Raw genomic sequence first — 21,733 nt, forward strand, 5'->3', positions numbered from 1 at the left:
CAGCGGTAATTAACACCCGGCTGTTAATCACCCGCGCTCGGATGCAGAGCTAAGCGGGATTTCAGAACGCTCCGCCGTGCGGGGCTCGGGGATCGCGGGGTTTTGGGGGTACAAGAACCACATCCGCGGGGTTTTGGGGGTACAAGAACCACATCCCGCGGGGTTTTGGGGGTACAAGAATCACATCCCGCGGGGTTTTGGGGTTCAAAAACCCCATCCCGCGGGGTTTTGGGGTTCAAAAACCCCATCCGCGGGGTTTTGGGGTACAAAAACCCCATCCGCGGGGTTTTGGGGGTACAAGAACCACATCCCACAGGGTTTTGGGGGTACAAGAACCACATCTCGTGGAGTTTTGGGGTTCAAAAACCCCATCCCGGGGGGTTTTGGGGGTACAAGAACCACATCCCACAGGGTTTTGGGGTTCAAAAACCCCATCCCGCGGGGTTTTGGGGTTCAAAAATCCCATCCCGTGGGGTTTTGGGGTTCAAAAACCCCATCCCGCGGGGTTTTGGGGCTCCGCTCCGGGTGCCCAGCTGTGCCCAGATGTGCAAACCACGGCGCTGCTCCCGCCCAGGTGCTCCTTCCCAAAGCCCCGACCTCCTCAGGGAGATTCCCTGGATTTGGCGCTGAGATTCCCTGGATTTGGTGCCCCGCAACGCGGGGGAATCCCACGGGATCGCCCCGTGCCTGGCGTTCCTATCCCGGCTCCGCTCCCTGGTGTTCGGCTCTGCCCGGGGAGCTTTCCCTGAAATTTCCACTGAAATTCCGGGGGAAAATGAAAAAAGGGCCGCGGGCTGCGGAGCTGGTGGAGGATTTTGCCCCGGACGTCCTTGGCTCCTCACGTTCCGAGCCAGATGCTTCCTCCCGTGCCCGAACACCTGCATTCCATGAGGGGCTGTGCTGAGAAGCCCTCTGGGATAAGCGAAGCCATAGAAATGTAAATTAAATTATTTACCTACTCCCAGTTAAACGCTCTGCCCTTCTGGCCAAGGAGGATCGCGGTGGGATGGGGTGGGCTCCAGAACCCGCTTAGCTCTTTGTGTAAAATTGCAGGGAACTTTGGGGAGCATCCTACAAAAATAAAAAATTATCCGAGCAAACAAGGGAAAAAATCCCAGTTTTGGTGCTTTGCACAATGTTCCGTGGGGCTGCTGGGCCGGGGATTCCTCGCCCAGCGCTGCCCAGAGTTTGATTATTATTCTTATTCCTCCCATTTTTATTTTTTTCCCCGCACAAGGAAGGAGCCGGAATCAATCACGGAGCAGCATTTTAAAGGGAAAGGCAGGGACGCAGCGTCCCTGCAGTCGCCGGAGCCAAACCCGCCCGTTCAGGGTTTAAACCTCGCTGCAGTTTTAGCTGGGGGCAGCGGCCGGGGGACGGCGCCCCGGGCTCGTTCCCCGGGGCTCTGGAGCGCCGCCGGGAATTGGCTTTTCCCTCCCGGGGCTCGCTCCCGGTGCAGCGGCTCCGGCAGGGGAGCGGGGTCACCTCTCCGGCTATCCTCCCCTCCGGTTTTCCCGGCGTTGTGGAGCACGGAGCTCTCCCAGCGCCATTCCCGGGCTGCTGTTTCCTTCCTGGGCTGCTCCTTGCAGACCTCCCTCCTCCTCCTCCTCCTCCAGCCCCGGCAGGACCGGCAGCGGAGCCGCTCCCGTCCCTCCCCCGGCGCCGGGGGAGCGGCCCCGAGCTCTGCCGGGGGCCCCCGGCCGCAGATCTCCGGTGTCCCGCGGGTGCTGACCCGGGACAAGCTCGGGACAGGCGCACGGACAGACGGCGCCGCCGGTGCGAGCGGCGCTGGCTGCGGCGAGCCGGCGGCTGCCCCCGCAGCCCGGCAGCGCCTCCCGAGCCCGCGGGGCTCGCTGGTCGCCGCGGTCCCCGCGGCCCCGGAGCCGTGAATCACCGCGGCTCGGGGCACTTGGGGCGCATTAGCGAATTAATCCGTGCGGCCGCGGGGGGATTATCCCACACGGCTCAGACGGGAGATGGGGAGATGGAGCCGGGCCCGAGCCAGCACCGGGGCCACAGCGCTCACCCGGGACAGGCACCGGGTCCCGCTGCCCGCGGGGACAGCGCAGCTTTTACCCGGGACAGGCACCGGGTCCCGCTGCCCGCGGGGACAGCACAGCTTTTACCCGGGACAGCCACTGGGTCCTGCTGCCCGTGGGGATAAAGCACAGCTTTTACCCGGGACAGCCACCACGTCCCGCTGCCCGCGGGGACAGCGCAGCTTTTACCCGGGACAGCCACCGGGTCCCGCTGCGCGTGGGGACACAGCACAGCTTTTACCCGGGACAGGCACCGGGTCCCGCTGCCCGCGGGGACAGCGCAGCTTTTACCCGGGACAGCCACCGGGTCCCGCTGCGCGTGGGGACACAGCACAGCTTTTACCCGGGACAGGCACCGGGTCCCGCTGCCCGCGGGGACAAAGCACAGCTTTTACCCGGGACAGGCACCGGGTCCCGCTGCCCGCGGGGACAAAGCACAGCTTTTACCCGGGACAGGCACCGGGTCCCGCTGCCCGCGGGGACACAGCACAGCTTTTACCCGGGACAGGCACCGGGTCCCGCTGCCCGTGGGGACAGCACAGCTTTTACCCGGGACAGGCACCGGGTCCCGCTGCCCGTGGGGACAGCACAGCTTTTACCCGGGACAGCCACCGGGTCCCGCTGCCCGTGGGGATAAAGCACAGCTTTTACCCGGGACAGCCACCGGGTCCCGCTGCCCGCGGGGACACAGCACAGCTTTGACCCGGGACAGGCACCGGGTCCCGCTGCCCGTGGGGATAAAGCAGAGCTTTTACCCGGGACAGCCACCACGTCCCGCTGCCCGCAGGGACACAGCAGAGCTTTGACCCGGGACAACCACCGGGTCCCGCTGCCCGCGGGGAAAGCACAGCTTTGACCCGGGACAGGCACCGCGTCCCCGACCCGACAGCCACCCCGACCCCGCCTGGGCCACCCCGCGCCGGCCGGGGGAACGGGAACGAGCCGGGCACGATTCTGCAGCCTGGGAAGGAGCCGGGCACGATTCTGCAGCCTGGGAAGGAGCCGGGCACGATTCTGCAGCCTGGGAACGAGCCGGGCACGATTCTGCAGCCTGGGAATGCGGCCGCACAGGGCGCAGCTTTGGAGGGCGCTGCCGGAGCTCCCGCACCGCTCCCTGCGCAGCGCAGCCTCTGCTGAGCCCCGCGTCCCGCTGTCCCGGGTGTGCGGGCCGGTGTCCCCGGGGGCTCGGCGGCTCCAGTGCCGAGTCACGGCCGGAGCAGGGCTCAGCCTCCCCGCGCTGCTGACAGCTCGTTAATTAATTCCGTTAATTCCGCGGTGCGGGCCCTCCCGGCTGTGCTCCGTGCTGCCGCGGCCGCAGCCCGGCGTTCCCCCGGGAATTCCGGCTCGGTTAAACGCGGCCCCATCCTGGGGGCTGCGGCAGCTCCGCACCAAACACAGGCTCTCCAAACGCAGGAAAAGCGCCGAGCAGCCAAGCGAGCCCTTGTTGCTCGTGTTGTGCTCGTTAAACGGGCGGAGAAATCCCGTCCCGCCCGGCTCGGCCGCGGCCCCGCTGCGCCTGGCGGCAGCTGGCAGCGCCGTGTGCCATCGCAGGGGCTGGAGACGAGAGCATTCATCCCGGAGCTGGCACGGCCTGTCGGGCAGAGAACGCCCGCGGCCTCGGCGCCTCCAGAGCGCTGCGGCAGCCGCGGGCTCGCCCGGGTCTGTCCGGGTCTGTCCGGGTCTGCCCGGGTCTGCCTGGGTCTGTCCGGGTCTGTCCGGGTCTGCCCGGGTCTGTCCGGGTCTGCCCGGGTCTGCCCGGGTCTGCCCGGGTCTGTCCGGGTCTGCCCGGGTCTGTCCGGGTCTGCCCGGGTCTGCCCGGGTCTGCCCGGGTCTGTCCGGGTCTGTCCGGGTCTGCCCGGGTCTGTCCGGGTCTGCCCGGGTCTGTCCGGGTCTGTCCGGGTCTGTCCGGGTCTGTCCGGGTCTGCCCGGGTCTGTCCGGGTCTGCCCGGGTCTGTCCGGGTCTGCCCGGGTCTGTCCGGGTCTGTCCGGGTATGCCCGGGTCTGTCCGGGTCTGTCCAGCCCAGCCCGGGTCTGTCCGGGTCTGCCCGGGTCTGTCCGGGTCTGTCCGGGTCTGCCCGGGTCTGTCCGGGTCTGCCCGGGTCTGCCCGGGTCTGCCCGGGTCTGTCCAGCCCAGCCCGGGTCTGTCCGGGTCTGCCCGGGTCTGTCCGGGTCTGTCCGGGTCTGCCCGGGTCTGTCCGGGTCTGCCCGGGTCTGTCCGGGTCTGCCCGGGTCTGTCCGGGTCTGTCCGGGTCTGCCCGGGTCTGCCCGGGTCTGTCCAGCCCAGCCCAGCCCCGGATCCTGGTGCTGCGTGGGGAAAACACCGAATTTCAAATTTGGGGTTCGGGAGGTGGCCCCAGCCTGGGAAAACACCGAATTTTGAATTTGGGGTTTCAGGAGGCAGCCCCAGCCTGGGAAAACACCGAATTTCGAATTTGGGGTTTCAGGAGGCAGCCCCAGCCTGGGAAAACACCGAATTTCGAATTTGGGGTTTCAGGAGGTGGCCCCAGCCTGGGAAAACACCGAATTTCGAATTTGGGGTTTCAGGAGGCAGCCCCAGCCTGGGAAAACACCGAATTTCGAATTTGGGGTTTCAGGAGGTGGCCCCAGCCTGGGAAAACACCGAATTTATAATTTGGGGTTTCAGGAGGCAGCCCCAGCCTGGGAAAACACCGAATTTCGAATTTGGGGTTTCAGGAGGCAGCCCCAGCCCGGGAAAGCCCCGAGGGCCGGGCCGGCAGCCCCGCTCCTGTCCCTCGCCCCAAAGACTTTACAGCCAACATCTTCTTTTTAATTCCGACACCCGCAAAATAGCAGCTGAAATAACCCTGCTGTATGTCAGCTGCTGATGGAAGGAGATTAAATATTAAAGGCAGCGCTGTGGCTTTAACTCATTCCATTTTTTTCCCTACTCTTGCCCCCCTCCTCTCCCCCTCTGCTTCCCCTCTCTGTGTAAAATGACATGATTTAGAGCCCAAGTGCCAGACTCAGCCTCTGGCTTTCGGCGTTTGGAAATGTGTGCAGAAAGATATATTGTGTCTGTGAGCATTTCTGCGCAGGGAAGGAGAGAGCTCCCGAGCTGTGAGCCCACATAAAGATGTTAAATAGAGCTGTAACGCGCGCCCGACGCACGGAAAGTGCCGGGGAAAAAAAAAAAAATTAGGGGAAAAAAAAAAATCCGGCAATGAAGGAAAATGAAAGATTAAAATAAACCTGGCGTTGGCGAGGCCGGGCTGGGGCTGGTGGGAGAGACACGACCCTGCTGTGCACCTCCCGCTCTTCCCTCCCTGACCCAAAAATCACATTTATTTAGCACAAAGCGGAGCGGGAGGATTGGGAATTTTCTTCTTTTTCATTTTCCCCCACCTCCCCCGTCTCAGGTGCTCAGATTTCCGACGCCGCCCGCCTGCTAAATATTCATCCCAAGCCCGCACAAAAACCGGGTTTGTTTCTCGCCGTTCACCCCATCCCAGCAGGGTCCCGCCGCGGGCAGCCGAGTTCCATAAAACCCAGGAATTTTGGGGCTGAATTCCATAAAACCCAGGAATTTTGGGGCTGAATTCCATAAAACCCAGGAATTTTGGGGCTAAAACCGTGGAAAAATGGGGGTGCCCCTTCCCCTGCAGGGCCCCTCGGCCGGGGTGCTGCGGGACCGGTGCCGCCGAATTCCCGAATAATTCCCGAATAATTCCCGAATAATTCCCGAATAATTCCCGAATAATTCCCGAATAATTCCCGAATTGCCTCGCTCTCTGGCTGCTCCTTTGTTCAGAGCGTTTCGGGCTCCTCGGACACAAAGCGTTTACGGGAGGCTGGAGCAGAGCTGCGGGGGCAGAAAATGCCCAGATCGGGCAGATTTTGGCCGCGCTGTCGGGAAGTTTCATTCCGGGTTTCTTTGGGGTTTGGTTTCGGAGCGGAGCTGGGGGAGACGGGGTTCGGTCTGTTCCCGGAGTTCCACAGGCGGAAAAAATCCCCAAATCCTCTCAGCTCTTCTCCCAGGGGCTCTGATTTCTCTGCATCCGAGCCCAAAGCGCGAGCGAGCGGCGGGCGGGGGACGCTCGGTGTGACCCCCTTGTCCTTGAGCCCGGGGACAGAGGGGCTGGGGGGACACAGGTTTTGGGGTCCCCTGCTGCCCAGGGATTGTCTCTGGCACCGAGGGATTGTCCCTGACACCGAGGGATTGTCCCTGCCACCGAGGGATTGTCTCTGGCACCCAGGGATTGTCCCTGACACCGAGGGATTGTCTCTGGCACCGAGGGATTGTCCCTGACACCGAGGGATTGTCCCCTGTCACCCAGGGATTGTCCCCTGCTGCCCAGGGATTGTCCCTGACACCGAGGGATTGTCTCTGGCACCGAGGGATTGTCCCTGCCACTGAGGATAGGAATTGTCCCTTGCCACCGAGGGATTGTCCCCTGCTATTTAGGGATTGTCCCCTGCTATTGAGGGATTGTCCCTGCCACTGAGGGTAGGAATTGTCCCCTTCCACCCAGGGATTGTCCCTGACACCGAGGGATTGTCCCCTGTCACCCAGGGATTGTCCCTGGCACCGAGGGATTATTCCCTGCTGCCCAGGGATTGTCCCCTGCCACCGAGGGTAGGAATTGTCCCTTGCCACCGAGGGATTGTCCCCTGCTATTGAGGGATTGTCCCTGCCATTGAGGGTAGGAATTGTCCCCCACCATCGAGAGGGATTGTCCCCTGCTATTGAGGGATTGTCCCTGCCATTGAGGGTAGGAATTGTCCCCTGCTATTGAGGGATTGTCCCCTGCTATTGAGGGATTGTCCCTGCCACCGAGGGTAGGAATTGTCCCCCACTACCGAGAGGGATTGTCCCTGCCACTGAGGGTAGGAATTGTCCCCCACTACCGAGAGGGATTGTCCCTGCCACTGAGGGTAGGAATTGTCCCCCACCATTGAGAGGGATTGTCCCTGCCACTGAGGGTAGGAATTGTCCCCCAGCACCGAGGGATTGTCCCCTCCGTGCCCAGCCGGGAAACGCAGATGTATTGATTTATTTGCTGCAACAGCAGAGCCGTCAGTAAAGCCCTGGGAAGGCCCCAGCCCTGTCCCGCTGGAGCAGCCCCAGCAGCGGGAGGCTCTGGGTGGGCTCGGGAGGTGAGGAAGGGGCAGGGGAAGGGGCAGGAATGCGCCGCTGCTCTGCTGCTGCTGCTGCTGCAGCGTTTTCCTGCACCGAGCGCTGCGGAGCCCGGCCCGTTTGTCGCAGTCTATTAGGAGAGACGCAATCCATCCTGGCTTTATGGGGCTGTGCTTTAACCCCGTCCCTGCCTCGCTGCCTGCTGCCTTTGTCTGCCTTTCCCGGCCCCACGGGCAGCGGGATTCACCCCCCGAGGGATGGGGGCCGTCCTGCAGCTGGGATTTCGGTGGCGGGGAGATGCTCCCCCTCCCTCGCTCCATGAAAACTCAGGAGCCGAATCTGGGGCCGCCTCTGCCTCACCCCACGCAGGAAAAGTTGCCCCAGCTGCACCAAATTCCCCTCTTCCTCAGCCAGCAGGAGAGTGGGAATTTTGGGATCCAGAATTTCCCTGCATTTCCATCAGCTGCTCCATCACCTGAAAACCAGGTTATGGAAAATCCTTGGTCCCCACCCTGCAGAACCCCTGGCAGAGGCTTTTCCCTCTGCCCCCGGTGCTCCCACAGCCTGTCCATGTTCCCAGAGCCTGTCCCTGCTCCCACATCCCTGTCCTTTATCCCACACCCCTGTCCCTGCTCCCACATCCCTTATCCCAAATCCCTGTCCCTGCTCCCACATCCCTTATCCCACATCCCTGTCCCTGCTCCCACATCCCTGTCCTTTATCCCACACCCCTTTCCCTGCTCCCACACCCCTGTCCCTGCTCCCACATCCCTTATCCCACATCCCTGCTCCCACACCCCTTTCCCTGCTCCCACATCCCATTCCCTTATCCCACATCCCTTATCCCACACCCCTGTCCCTGCTCCCCCAGCCCATTCCCTTATCCCACATCCCTTATCCCACACCCCTGTCCCCCTCTCCCCCTCTCCACCCCTCCCGCCTCCCCCGCAGCCCGGGCAGGACGGCAAAGCACACAACACATTTACGCCCCATTTTCTAAACGGTTTCGTTTCAGAGGTTCACAAACGAGGACCACCTGGCGGTCCATAAACACAAGCACGAGATGACATTGAAATTCGGCCCCGCTCGCACCGACTCCGTCATCATCGCAGGTATGTGCCCGGCCAGCCCGCCAAGATTGATGCCAGGCACCAGATGCACTGCAAAACCCATAAACCCTCCTGTGATCTGCATTTAATCAGGGCGAGAGGAAAGCCACAGGCTTCCAAGTTTTTCCTTTTTTTTTTTTTTTTTTTTATGGTAGTATCAGGTTTTGTAGGGTTTGGGTGGTTTTTTTTTTTTAATTTTTTTTTTTTAAGCTCTCGCCCTTTTTTATTAAAGGCTGGAGGATTTATGGCCAGGAGGGCTTTCACGTCTCTGCGTGTGCTTTGAGGACGATGAACCCAACCTGACAGAGCAGCTTCCCCTCTCAGCCCAGGTGTCAGTTCTCCCGAGCCTTTGGGAAGCTGCAGTTAATAAATTAAAGCCCCACGAGCTCTGCAGAGCCCCAGCGAGGAGCTCCCACAGCACCTGGGCACTGCAGAGCTGGGGGGACCCAAACCCCACAGAGCAGAGAGCAGAGAGACCCGGAGCCTTTTCTGCCCTTTTGTGTCCCTTTTGTGTCCCTTTTCTGCCCTTTTTGTGTCCCTTTTCTGCCCCTTTTCTGCCCCTTTTTGTGTCCCTTTTCTGCTCCTTTTCTGCCCCTTTTGTGTCCCTTTTCTGCCCCTTTTGTGTCCCTTTTCTGCCCCTTTTCTGCCCTTTTTGTGTCCCTTTTCTGCCCCTTTTGTGTCCCTTTTCTGCCCTTTTTGTGTCCCTTTTCTGCCCCTTTTCTGCCCCTTTTTGTGTCCCTTTTCTGCTCCTTTTCTGCCCCTTTTGTGTCCCTTTTCTGCCCCTTTTGTGTCCCTTTTCTGCCCCTTTTCTGCCCTTTTTGTGTCCCTTTTCTGCCCCTTTTCTGCCCCTTTTTGTGTCCCTTTTCTGCTCCTTTTCTGCCCCTTTTGTGTCCCTTTTCTGCCCCTTTTGTGTCCCTTTTCTGCCCCTTTTCTGCCCTTTTTGTGTCCCTTTTCTGCCCCTTTTGTGTCCCTTTTCTGCCCCTTTTTGTGTCCCTTTTCTGCCCCTTTTTGTGTCCCTTTTCTGTCCCTTTTCTGCCCCTTTTCTGCCCCTTTTCTGTCCCTTTTTGTGTCCCTTTTCTGCTCCTTTTCTGCCCCTTTTGTGTCCCTTTTCTGCCCCTTTTCTGTCCCTTTTCTGCCCTTTTTGTGTCCCTTTTCTGCCCCTTTTCTGCCCCTTTTTGTGTCCCTTTTCTGCTCCTTTTCTGCCCCTTTTGTGTCCCTTTTCTGCCCCTTTTGTGTCCCTTTTCTGCCCCTTTTCTGCCCTTTTTGTGTCCCTTTTCTGCCCCTTTTGTGTCCCTTTTCTGCCCCTTTTTGTGTCCCTTTTCTGCCCCTTTTTGTGTCCCTTTTCTGTCCCTTTTCTGCCCCTTTTCTGCCCCTTTTCTGTCCCTTTTTGTGTCCCTTTTCTGCTCCTTTTCTGCCCCTTTTGTGTCCCTTTTCTGCCCCTTTTGTGTCCCTTTTCTGCCCCTTTTCTGTCCCTTTTCTGCCCTTTTTGTGTCCCTTTTCTGCCCCTTTTGTGTCCCTTTTTGTGTCCCTTTTCTGCTCCTTTTCTGCCCCTTTTGTGTCCCTTTTCTGCCCCTTTTGTGTCCCTTTTCTGCCCCTTTTGTGTCCCTTTTCTGCTCCTTTTCTGCCCCTTTTGTGTCCCTTTTCTGTCCCTTTTCTGCCCCTTTTGTGTCCATTTTCTGCCCTTTTTGTGTCCCTTTTCTGCCCCTTTTGTGTCCCTTTTCTGCCCCTTTTGTGTCCCATTTCTGCCCCATTTCTGCCCCTTTTCTGTCCCTTGTCTGTCCCTTTTCTGCCCCTTTTGTGTCCTTTTTCTGCCCCTTTTCTGCCCCTTTTGTGCCCCTTTTGTGTCCCTTTTCTACCCCTTTTCTGTCCCTTTTCTGTCCCTTTTCTGCCCCTTTTCTGCCCCTTTTCTGCTCCTTTTCTGCCCCTTTTCTGCCCCTTTTCTGCCCCTTTTGTGTCCCTGGGGGCAAGGAGGGGGCACACGCTGCCCGGAGGGTTTTTGGGGCAGAACAAAGCTGCAGTGGGAGCCTGGCAGCTCCTCCCCGTTTCCTGCAGCCCAGATCCGGGGCTGAGGCAGGGATGGGGGCTCGGTTTCTTCCAGCCCAATTCCAGGCAGGGATGGGGGCTCAGTTTCTTCCAGCCCAATTCGAGGCAGGGATGGGGGCTCGGTTTCTTCCAGCCCAATTCCAGACAGGGATGGGGGCTCAGTTTCTTCCAGCCCAATTCGAGGCAGGGATGGGGGCTCAGTTTCTTCCAGCCCAGTTCCAGGGCTGAGGCAGGGATGGGGGCTCAGTTTCTTCCAGCCCAATTCGAGGCAGGGATGGGGGCTCAGTTTCTTCCAGCCCAATTCGAGGCAGGGATGGGGGCTCAGTTTCTTCCAGCCCAATTCGAGGCAGGGATGGGGGCTCAGTTTCTTCCAGCCCAGTTCCAGGGCTGAGGCAGGGATGGGGGCTCAGTTTCTTCCAGCCCAATTCGAGGCAGGGATGGGGGCTCAGTTTCTTCCAGCCCAATTCGAGGCAGGGATGGGGGCTCAGTTTCTTCCAGCCCAATTCGAGGCAGGGATGGAGGCTCAGCTGCCTCCAGGAGCGTTTGGGGTGAATTGTGGCTGTGCCTGGGAGCTGCTCCCGGCGACAGAACTCATTCCCAGCGGGAATTTCCGAATTTCTCTCCCTGGCAAAGCGTGGGGGGATGAAACGCTTCAGGAGCACGAGGAGCAAGGTCACCCTGACACTCAGCTGGGGTAAAACACCAAAAAACCCCAAACAAACCCAATTTATCCATGGCCATTCCAGGACCAGCTACACCCCCCAAAACCAGTGTGGGCTGGGCGTGCCTGACACAGACGGGGCTGTAAAACCCTGCTGGCTTCGAGCACCGAGATCTGGGCCCGTTACTGCCCCAAATCCCATTTATCCCGGCTTTTTCTGAGCCACCATTTTGTCTCTGGGATTTTTTGGGACCATTTTGTCTCTGGGATTTTGTTTTTTAATCATTTTGTCTCTGGGATTTTTTGGGACCATTTTGTCCCTGGGATTTTTTGGGACCGTTTTGTCTCTGGGATTTTTTGGGACCGTTTTGTCTCTCGGATTTTGTTTTTTAATCATTTTGTCTCTGGGATTTTTTGGGACCATTTTGTCCCTGGGATTTTTTGGGACCGTTTTTTCTCTGGGATTTTTTGGGACCGTTTTGTCTCTGGGATTTTTTGGGACCATTTTGTCCCTGGGATTTTTTGGGACCGTTTTTTCTCTGGGATTTTTTGGGACCGTTTTGTCTCTGGGATTTTTTGGGACCGTTTTGTCTCTGGGATTTGTTGCTCCCTCCCTGCCTCCTGTGGCAGGAGCAGGACCTGGCCCCTGTGGGTGATCCCCTCTCCTGGGAGGGAGAGGGATTTTTATGGAATCAGGAGGAGCAGAGCACGGAGCTCCCAGGCTTTGTTTGGCTGGAAATCTCTGGGAACGATCCCCAAAGAGCCCTGGGAGCTGTTAAACTCCTGGGTTGATGAAGTTCCTGGATTTTGTGCCTCGGATCCGGGGGGCAGCCGGGGGGATTTTACAAACCCAGCCCAGGGAGGCTTTGGGGTCGGGCTGCACCGTCCCGGGGATGCTGTTTGTGCTGGAAAATCCCAAAATCCCGGTGTTCTCCTGAGGGGGGGACCCGTGGGGGTGGTTCCCGGCAGGGTTGGAGGCTGGCAGCAGCAGGGAGGATTCCTGGTGCCTTTGTGGGCTGGGAGCTGGCACGGGGACAGGAGAATTCCCAGGGAATCACTTTGGGGTTGGGAATTGGCACGGGGAGGGGAGAATTCCCAGGGAATCACTTTGGGGTTGGGAATTGGCACGGGGAGGGGAGAATTCCCAGGGAATCACTTTGGGGTTGGGAATTGGCATAGGGAGGGGAGAATTCCCAGGGAATCACATTGGGGTTGGGAATTGGCACGGGAAGGGGAGAATTCCCAGGGAATCTCTGTGGGATTGCAGCTGGCACGGGGAGAGGAGAATTCCCAGGAATCACTTTGGGGTTGGGAATTGGCACGGGGAGAGGAGAATTCCCAGGGAATCACTTTGGGGTTGGGAATTGGCACGGGGAGAGGAGAATTCCCAGGGAATCACTTTGGGGTTGGGAATTGGCACGGGGAGGGGAGAATTCCCAGGGAATCACTTTGGGGTTGGGAATTGGCACGGGAAGGGGAGAATTCCCAGGGAATCTCTGTGGGATTGCAGCTGGCACGGGGAGAGGAGAATTCCCAGGAATCACTTTGGGGTTGGGAATTGGCACGGGGAGAGGAGAATTCCCAGGGAATCACTTTGGGGTTGGGAATTGGCACGGGGAGGGGAGAATTCCCAGGGAATCTCTCTGGGATTGCAGCTGGCTCTGCCCGGCCCTGGGGCTGCTCTCCCGTCTCATCCCTCCTTTCAGGGAGATCCCATCCCGGTTTTCCCTCCTTGTCCCGCTGAGGACCCCGGGGTGGGAGGGACGGGAATCCCACAGCCAGGAATTGGCAGAAATCCTCTCCCTGCGGTGATGATCCCTTCAAACACCGGGAAGTGGCATCCCAAGTGTCCCTGGCTGTCCCCCGGGCTCCCCGTGAAGGACTGGGCGGGTGGAATGGGATTTTTGGCCTCTCCCTGACCCGTTCTGGTGTTCCCACGCAGATCAGACCCCGACCCCGACGCGGTTCCTGAAGAACTGTGAGGAGGTGGGACTCTTCAACGAGCTGGCCAGCTCCTTCGAGCACGAGTTCAAGAAAGCCGCGGAGGATGATGAGAAAAAGGCAAGAGGCTGCGCTGGGAGCTCTGGGGGGGCCGGGCAGCACCCGTGCCAGGCACAGCACCCGTGCCAGGCACAGCACCCGTGCCAGGCACAGCACCCGTGCCATAAACAGCCACCCGTGCCAGGCACAGCATCCCGTGCCAGGCACAGCCCCCGTGCCATAAACAGCCACCCGTGCCAGGCACAGCCCCCGTGCCAGGCACAGCCCCCGTGCCAGGCACAGCCCCTGGGGCGGAATTTGCTGCTCTGGGGTCTTGTTTGGGGAACTCGGGCGGCTCTGGCTGCTTTCCCCCATCCGAGGCCTGCAGAGAGCAGATCGAACCGTTCATTATTGCTTTGGCTCGGAAAAAAGGGGCAGAAAATGGAGCGGGGGAGTAGCCCAGCGCCCGGCAGCGGGGGAAGAGCCGCAGGAGCGGCCGGGGTGGCAGCAGAGCCCCTCGGAGCCGAGCTCCGGCGGGGCCGTGCCCGGAGGGACCGGCACGGCCGGGACCGGCACGGGTGGGACCGGCACGGGTGGGACCGGCACGGGTGGGACCGGCACGGCTGGGACTGGCACGGCTGGGACCGGCACGGGTGTGCCCGGCACGGCTGGGACCAGCACGGGTGTGCCCGGCACGGCCGGGACCGGCACGGGTGTGCCCGGCACGGGTGGGACCGGCACGGCTCGGGCCGGCGGGGCTGGGACCGGCACGGGTGTGCCCGGCACGGCTGGGACCGGCACGGCTGGGACCGGCACGGCCGGCACGGCCGGCACGGCTGGGACCGGCACGGGTGGGACCGGCACGGGTGGGACCGGCACGGGTGGGGCCGGCACGGCTGGGACCGGCACGGGTGGGACCGGCACGGGTGGGGCCGGCACGGCTGGGACCGGCACGGGTGGGACCGGCACGGGTGTGCCCGGCACGGCTGGGGCCAGCACGGCTGGGACCGGCACGGGTGTGCCCGGCACGGGTGTGCCCGGCACGGCTGGGACCGGCACGGCTGGGACCGGCACGGCCGGCACGGCTGGGACCGGCACGGCTGGGACCGGCACGGGTGGGACCGGCACGGGTGGGGCCGGCACGGCCGGGACCGGCACGGGTGGGACCGGCACGGCCGGGACCGGCACGGCCGGGGCCGAGCCGCTGTCGGTAACAAAGAGCTCCGCGCCCCGGCAGCGCCACCGATCCGGCTGCCCGCGCAGCCCGGCGAGCGCCGGGGGCCGAAGGACGAGGGGATCTCATCAGCCAGCAGCTAATTAAGGACATTTGCAGCCCCCGGCCCCGCCCGCCGGCCGCTGGGAGCCGCAGATGCGTGCCGGGCTCAGCCGGGCACGCACATCGGCTCAATTGATCGATGGCCGCGCATACGCTCGCAGTCAGCGGCGCTGCTCGGAAATAAACTGCGGGAGCCGGGCCGCGTAAATCTTCCCGAGATGGGGAACGGAGGAATTCAGAATTAAAACTGAAACCTGCCTTCCCAGCCGCCCCCCCCCCCCGCCAATAACAGGCTCTTTAAAGCGAAATTGATCTCTCTCATTGGTATGCGGCTGCGGCAAAGGCTCCTGCCCTTTGTTCTGAGAGGGGAAGGGAGGGAGGGAGCCGAGCAGCCGGGAGAGAGGGAAGGGATGGGAGCGATGGGAATGGAGGGAATGGAGGGAATGGAGACAGAGCAGCCGGGAGAGGAGGGAAGGGATGGGAGCGATGGGAATGGAGGGAATGGAGACAGAGCAGCCGGGAGAGAGGGATGGGAATGGAGGGAATGGAGGGAATGGAGGCAGAGCAGCCGGGAGAGAGGGAATGGAGGGAATGGAGGGAATGGAGACAGAGCAGCCGGGAGAGAGGGAAGGGATGGGAGCGATGGGAATGGAGGGAATGGAGGGAATGGAGACAGAGCAGCCGGGAGAGGAGGGAAGGGATGGGAGCGATGGGAATGGAGGGAATGGAGGGGATAGAGGGAATGGAGGGAATGGAGACAGAGCAGCCGGGAGAGAGGGAAGGGATGGGAGCGATGGGAATGGAGGGAATGGAGGGAATGGAGACAGAGCAGCCGGGAGAGGAGGGAAGGGATGGGAGCGATGGGAATGGAGGGAATGGAGGCAGAGCAGCCGGGAGAGAGGGAAGGGATGGGAGCGATGGGAATGGAGGGAATGGAGGGAATGGAGACAGAGCAGCCGGGAGAGAGGGAAGGGATGGGAGCGATGGGAATGGAGGGAATGGAGGGAATGGAGGGAATGGAGACAGAGCAGCCGGGAGAGAGGGAAGGGATGGGAATGGAGGGAATGGAGGGAATGGAGACAGAGCAGCCGGGAGAGAGGGAAGGGATGGGAGCGATGGGAATGGAGGGAATGGAGGGAATGGAGACAGAGCAGCCGGGAGAGAGGGAAGGGATGGGAGCGATGGGAATGGAGGGAATGGAGGGAATAGAGGGAATGGAGGGAATGGAGACAGAGCAGCCGGGAGAGGAGGGAAGGGATGGGAATGGAGGGAATGGAGGGAATGGAGGGAATGGAGACAGAGCAGCCGGGAGAGAGGGATGGGATGGGAGCGATGGGAATGGAGGGAATGGAGGGAATGGAGGGAATGGAGGGAATAGAGGGAATGGAGGGAATGGAGGGAATGGAGGGAATAGAGGGAATGGAGACAGGAGCAGCCGGGAGAGGAGGGATGGGATGGGAGCGATGGGATGGAGGGAATGGAGGCAGGAGCAGCCCCGGGAAGGGAAGGGAAGGGAAGGGAAGGGATGGAAGGGAATGGAGGCAGGAGCAGCCCCGGGAAGGGAATGGAGGCAGGAGCAGCCCCGGGAGCCCAGCCAGCCCCGCGGCCCCGGGCTGTGCTGCCGGGACTGGCTTTAGTGTGCCTCGGCCTAAACAGTCCTCGGAAATCATTCCGAAATATTCCTCAGGAATTATTCCGAAATATTCCTCAGAAATTAATTATTATTCCGGAATATTACTCAGGAATTATTCTGAAATACTCCTCGGAAATCATTCCGAAATATTCCTCAGAAATGAATTATTTTTGGGAGATACTCCTCGGCCTTTAGGAAGGTTTGTCCCTGCTCAGCCCCGCTGTCCGGGCGGGGTCCGGGGCTCACTGGCAGCATCCAGCCCCGTGTTTGGTGTTTGTCCTCCCCTTGCCGGGGTGGTCTCGCTCCAGCGCCGTTAATTAAAACCGGGGGCGCAGCGGGAACTTCCCCGGGGGCGCCTCAAACCTCGCAGCGCCGCCGCTGCTGCTGCTGCTGCTGCACTGCTGCTGCTGCTGCTGCACTGCTGCTGCACTGCTGCTGCTGCACTGCTGCTGCACTGCTGCTGCTGCTGCTGCACTGCTGCTGCTGCACTGCTGCTGCACTGCTGCTGCACTGCTGCTGCTGCACTGCTGCTGCACTGCTGCTGCTGCTGCTGCTGCTGCTGCACTGCTGCTGCTGCTGCTGCTGCTGCACTGCTACTGCTGCACTGCTGCTGCTGCTGCTGCTGCTGCTGCACTGCTGCTGCTGCACTGCTGCTGCACTGCTGCTGCTGCTGCACTGCTGCTGCACTGCTGCTGCAGCTGCACTGCTGCTGCTGCACTGCTGCTGCTGCTGCTGCTGCTGCTGCACTGCTGCTGCTGCTGCTGCTGCAGCTGCACTGCTGCTGCTGCACTGCTGCTGCACTGCTGCTGCTGCACTGCTGCTGCTGCTGCTGCACTGCTGCTGCTGCTGCTGCACTGCTGCTGCGCTGCTGCATGTTAATCCGGCTCTTTGTGATCCCGGTGGGGAAACGGGAAACGGGAAACCGGGATTGCTGCACCTACCACGGGCAGAGCCGCCCGGGGAGCCGAGAGCGGCTGGAGCTGCGTCCTCTCCAAAGGAAATACCCAAACTGAGGGGCTGGAGCTCTGAAATACCCAAACTGAGGGGCTGGAGCTCTGAAATACCCAAAATGAGGGGCTGGAGCTCTGAAATACCCCAAATGAGGGGCTGGAGCTCTGAAATACCCAAACTGAGGGGCTGGAGCTGGGAAATACCCAAACTGAGGGGCTGGAGCTCTGAAATACCCAAAATGAGGGGCTGGAGCTCTGAAATACCCCAAATGAGGGGCTGGAGCTCTGAAATACCCCAAATGAGGGGCTGGAGCTCTGAAATACCCAAACTGAGGGGTTGGAGCTCTGAAATACCCAAACTGAGGGGCTGGAGCTCCGAAATACCCAAACTGAGGGGCTGGAGCTCTGAAATACCCAAAATGAGGGGCTGGAGCTCTGAAATACCCAAAATGAGGGGCTGGAGCTGCATCCACCCCTAAAACACCCCAAACTGAAGGGCTGGAGCTGTGTCCCCCTTTAAACCATCCACATTTACCCTTTTGCTGCTGGGATGGATGGAGCAGGGATGGATGGATGGATGGAGGGATGGACGGATGGACAGATGGCACAGGGATGGATGGAGCAGGGATGGAGAGGTGGATGGATGGATGGACAGATGGATGGTGGGATGGACAGATGGATGGATGGCTGGACGGACAGATGGATGGTGGGATGGACGGATGGATGGATGGCTGGACGGACAGACGGATGGCACAAGGATGGACGGAGAACAGGCTGGACAAGCAGCTGTCAGGGCTGGTTTAGGGCCGGTTCCCCCAGGCTGGACAGGAGGAGGGGCAGGTGACTTGCAAGGTCCAGAGCAGCATCCTGGCCCTGCCACGCCCTCCCCACAGGTGTGGGACGGGGCCAGCTGACCTCACTTCACCTGTCCCCTCCTGGTCCCAGCTGACCCCTCACTTCACCTGTCCTCTCCTCATCCCAGCTAACCCCTCACTTCACCTGTCCTCTCCTGGTCCCAGCTGACCTCACTTCACCTGTCCTCTCCTGGTCCCAGCTGACCTCACTTCACCTGTCCTCTTCTGGTCCCACCTGACCTCACTTCACCTGTCCCCTCCTGGTCCCAGCTGACCCCTCACTTCACCTGTCCTCTCCTCATCCCAGCTAACCCCTCACTTCACCTGTCCTCTCCTGGTCCCAGCTGACCTCACTTCACCTGTCCTCTCCTGGTCCCAGCTGACCTCACTTCACCTGTCCTCTCCTGGTCCCACCTGACCTCACTTCACCTGTCCTCTCCTCATCCCACCTGACCTCACTTCACCTGTCCCCTCCTCATCCCACCTGACCTCACTTCACCTGTCCCCTCCTGGTCCCACCTGACCTCACTTCACCTGTCCTCTCCTGGTCCCACCTGACCTCACTTCACCTGTCCTGTCCTCATCCCAGCTGACCCCTCACTTCACCTGTCCCCTCCTGGTCCCACCTGACCTCACTTCACCTGTCCTCTCCTCATCCCAGCTAACCCCTCACTTCACCTGTCCTCTCCTCATCCCACCTGACCCCTCACTTCACCTGTCCCCTCCTGGTCCCCAAGCCCAGACCGGTGTCACCGGGCCACGTGGCTCCGCTGGATCCCAGGGTGGTGGCAAGTGGCCAAGTGCAGGCATATGGTTGGGTTTTATTTTAATGGGGCGCTCATAGATGTTTAATAACTTGCATGGCTCTTTGTTTGCTTTTGATAATCGGGTAATAAAAGAATTCAGGCTGATTTATACAATGTTTTACAGCTGTGCTGTGCATGCAAGTGCCTCCTGTAACTGGCAGGCGTTTGGCGGGGTACCTGCTCTCCCTCGCAGGGCCCGTTTTGTACCCGGAGGGGCCGTAAGAGCCGAGCAGGAGCTGGAAGCGCGGCAGCGGGGGCTGCTGCTCCTCCCGGGCTCGGAGCAGATGGACAGCGATGGGTTGGGATGCTCTGGGAGGAGCTGCGGGCCGGCTCTGAGCGGGAGCGGCGGCTGTTTCACAGGCGGTGTGGGATGGGAGCCCCGTGGCTGTGTGTGCTTCCATGGCTGGCTGTCCTTCCGTGGCTGTCTGTCCTTCCAATCTGTCTGTGCTTCCATGGCTGTCTGTGCTTCCAGTCTGTCTGTGCTTCCATGGCTGGCTGTCCTTCCAATCTGTGCTTCCATGGCTGTCTGTCCTTCCAATCTGTCTGTGCTTCCATGGCTGTCTGTCCTTCCAATCTGTGCTTCCATGGCTGGCTGTCCTTCCGTGGCTGTCTGTCCTTCCAATCTGTCTGTGCTTCCATGGCTGGCTGTCCTTCCAATCTGTGCTTCCATGGCTGGCTGTGCTTCCATGGCTGGCTTTCCTTCCATGGCTGTCTGTCCTTCCAATCTGTCCTTCCATGGCTGGCTGTCCTTCCAATCTGTCTGTCCTTCCAATCTGTGCTTCCATGGCTGTCTGTCCTTCCAATCTGTGCTTCCATGGCTGTCTGTCCTTCCAATCTGTCTGTCCCCCCAGGGTCTCTCTGTCCCCCCAGGTCCCTCTGTCCCCCCAGGGTCTCTCTGTTCCCCCAGGTCTCTCTATCCCCCCAGGTCCCTCTGTGCCCCCAGGTCTGTCTGTCTGTCTGTCTGTCCCTCCAGGTCCCTCTGTCCCTCCAGGTCCCTCTGTGCCCCCAGGTCTGTCTGTCTGTCTGTGCCCCCGGTCTGACTGTCCCTCGCCCCGCAGAGCTCGGGGGCCCTGGACGTGTCTCTGCCCCCCACGCCGGACATGAAGATCAAGGAGGAGGAGCCGCTGGAGGTGGACTCGTCGCCGCCGGACAGCCCCGCGCCGCGGCCGCGCTCGGCCCCGCGCAGGGACAAGGTGGGCTGGGGTCTGGGCTGGGCTTGTGGGGGCCCCAGCTGGGCTTGTGGGGGTCTGAGCTGGGCTTGTTGGGGTCTGGGCTGGGATTTTTGGGGTCTGGGCTGGGCTTGTGGGGGTCTGAGCTGGGCTTGTTGGGGTCTGAGCTGGGATTTTTGGGGTCTGGGCTGGGCTTGTTGGGGTCTGGGCTGGGCTTGTTGGGGTCTGGGCTGGGATTTTTGGGGTCTGGGCTGGGCTTGTGGGGGTCTGGGCTGGGCTTGTGGGGGCCTGGGCTGGGCTTGTTGGGGTCTGGGCTGGGCTTGTTGGGGTCTGGGCTGGGCTTGTGGGGGCCTGGGCTGGGCTTGTGGGGGCCTGGGCTGGGCTTGTGGGGGTCTGAGTTGGGCTTTTTGGGGTCTGGGCTGGGCTTGTGGGGGCCTGGGCTGGGCTTGTGGGGGTCTGGGCTGGGATTTTTGGGGTCTGGGCTGGGCTTGTTGGGGTCTGAGCTGGGCTTGTGGGGGTCTGAGCTGGGCTTGTGGGGGTCTGGGCTGGGCTTGTTGGGGTCTGGGCTGGGCTTGTTGGGGTCTGAGCTGGGATTTTTGGGGCCCCAGCTGGGATTTTTGGGGTCTGAGCTGGGCTTTCTGGAGCCCCAGCTGGACTTGTTGGGGTCTGAGCTGGGATTTTTGGGGCCCCAGCTGGGATTTTTGGGGTCTGAGTTGGGCTTTCTGGAGCCCCAGCTGGGCCGCTGAAGGGACAGGCAGAGGGGCTGGAGATTCACCCCTTTCTAAAGCACCCCAAATGGAGAGGCTGGAGCTTCCAAAACATCCTGAACAGAGAGGCTGGAGCTCTAAAACATCCCAAATGGAGGAGCTGGAGCTCTGAAATACCCCAAAATGAGGGGCTGGAGCTTCACCTCCCTGCCCAGCACCCCGAGCTGAGGGGCTGGATCTTCACCTCCTGTCCAGCACCCCAAAATGAGGGGCTGGAGGTCTAAAACACCCCAAAATGAGGGGCTGGAGCTTCACCTCCCTGTCCAGCACTCCGAGCTGAGGGGTTGGAGCTCTGAAATACCCACAAAAGGAGGGGCTGGAGGTCTAAAACACCCCAAAATGAGGGGCTGGAGCTCTGAAATACCCCAAAATGAGGAGCTGGAGCTTCACCTCCCTGTCCAGCACCCCAAAATGAGGAGCTGGAGCTTCACCTCCCTGTCCAGCACCCTGAGCTGAGGGGCTGGAGGTCTAAAACACCCCAAAAGGAGGGGCTGGAGCTTCACCTCCCTGTCCAGCACCCCAAAATGAGGGGCTGGAGCTTCACCTCCCTGTCCAGCACCCCAAAATGAGGAGCTGGAGCTTCACCTCCCTGTCCAGCACCCCAGGCTGAGGGGCTGGAGGTCTAAAACACCCCAAAATGAGGGGCTGGATCTTCACCTCCTGTCCAGCACCCCAAAATGAGGGGCTGGAGGTCTAAAACACCCCAAAATGAGGGGCTGGAGCTTCACCTCCCTGTCCAGCACCCCGGGCTGAGTGCTGGAGGTCTAAAACACCCCAAAATGAGGGGCTGGAGCTTCACCTCCCTGTCCAGCACCCCGAGCTGAGGGGCTGGAGGTCTAAAACACCCCAAAATAAGGGGCTGGAGCTTCACCTCCCTCTCCAGCACCCCGAGCTGAGGGGCTGGAGCTTCACCTCCTGTCCAGCACCCCAAAATGAGGGGCTGGAGCTTCACCTCCCTGTCCAGCACCCCGAGCTGAGGGGTTGGAGCTCTGAAATACCCGCAAAAGGAGGGGCTGGAGGTCTAAAACACCCCAAAAGGAGGGGCTGGAGCTTCACCTCCTGTCCAGCACCCTGGGCTGAGTGCTGGAGCTTCACCTCCCTGTCCAACACCCCAAAATGAGGGGCTGGAGCTTCACCTCCTGTCCAGCACCCCGGGCTGAGTGCTGGAGGTCTAAAACACCCCAAAATGAGGAGCTGGAGCTTCACCTCCTGCCCAGCACCCCGGGCTGAGTGCTGGAGCCCTTCCCCTCCTCGCCGAGTGCCGGGTGCCGCGCTGCCCCGGCTTTCCGTGCCGGGCAGAGCTGCTGTGCCCGTTTGTGGAGCGGGCAGCAGGGAGGGCGGGCGGTGGCGA

General features: G+C 60.8%; 1 protein-coding gene across 5 annotated transcripts in view; it reads left to right on the forward strand.

The window, feature by feature from the left end:
* The window catches only part of LOC110480537 (cyclic AMP-dependent transcription factor ATF-7), a 69,632-nt gene that overhangs the window by 32,854 nt on the left and 15,045 nt on the right, over positions 1–21,733 (forward strand). For all 5 annotated transcript variants that reach the window (XR_014950376.1, XR_014950377.1, XM_085562802.1 and 2 more), the window contains exons 3-5: positions 8,150–8,246; positions 12,890–13,008; positions 19,505–19,639. Coding sequence is in view for 3 of the 5 variants with exons in the window: in XM_085562802.1 (XP_085418928.1) it covers positions 8,150–8,246; positions 12,890–13,008; positions 19,505–19,639 (351 nt within the window). In the remaining 2 variants the exon portion in view is untranslated. The remainder of the gene's footprint in view (positions 1–8,149; positions 8,247–12,889; positions 13,009–19,504; positions 19,640–21,733) is intronic.

The sequence above is a fragment of the Lonchura striata genome, chromosome 29, assembly GCF_050655825.1.
Source record: "Lonchura striata isolate lonStrDom1 chromosome 29, ASM5065582v1, whole genome shotgun sequence".
NCBI lineage: Eukaryota > Metazoa > Chordata > Aves > Passeriformes > Estrildidae > Lonchura > Lonchura striata.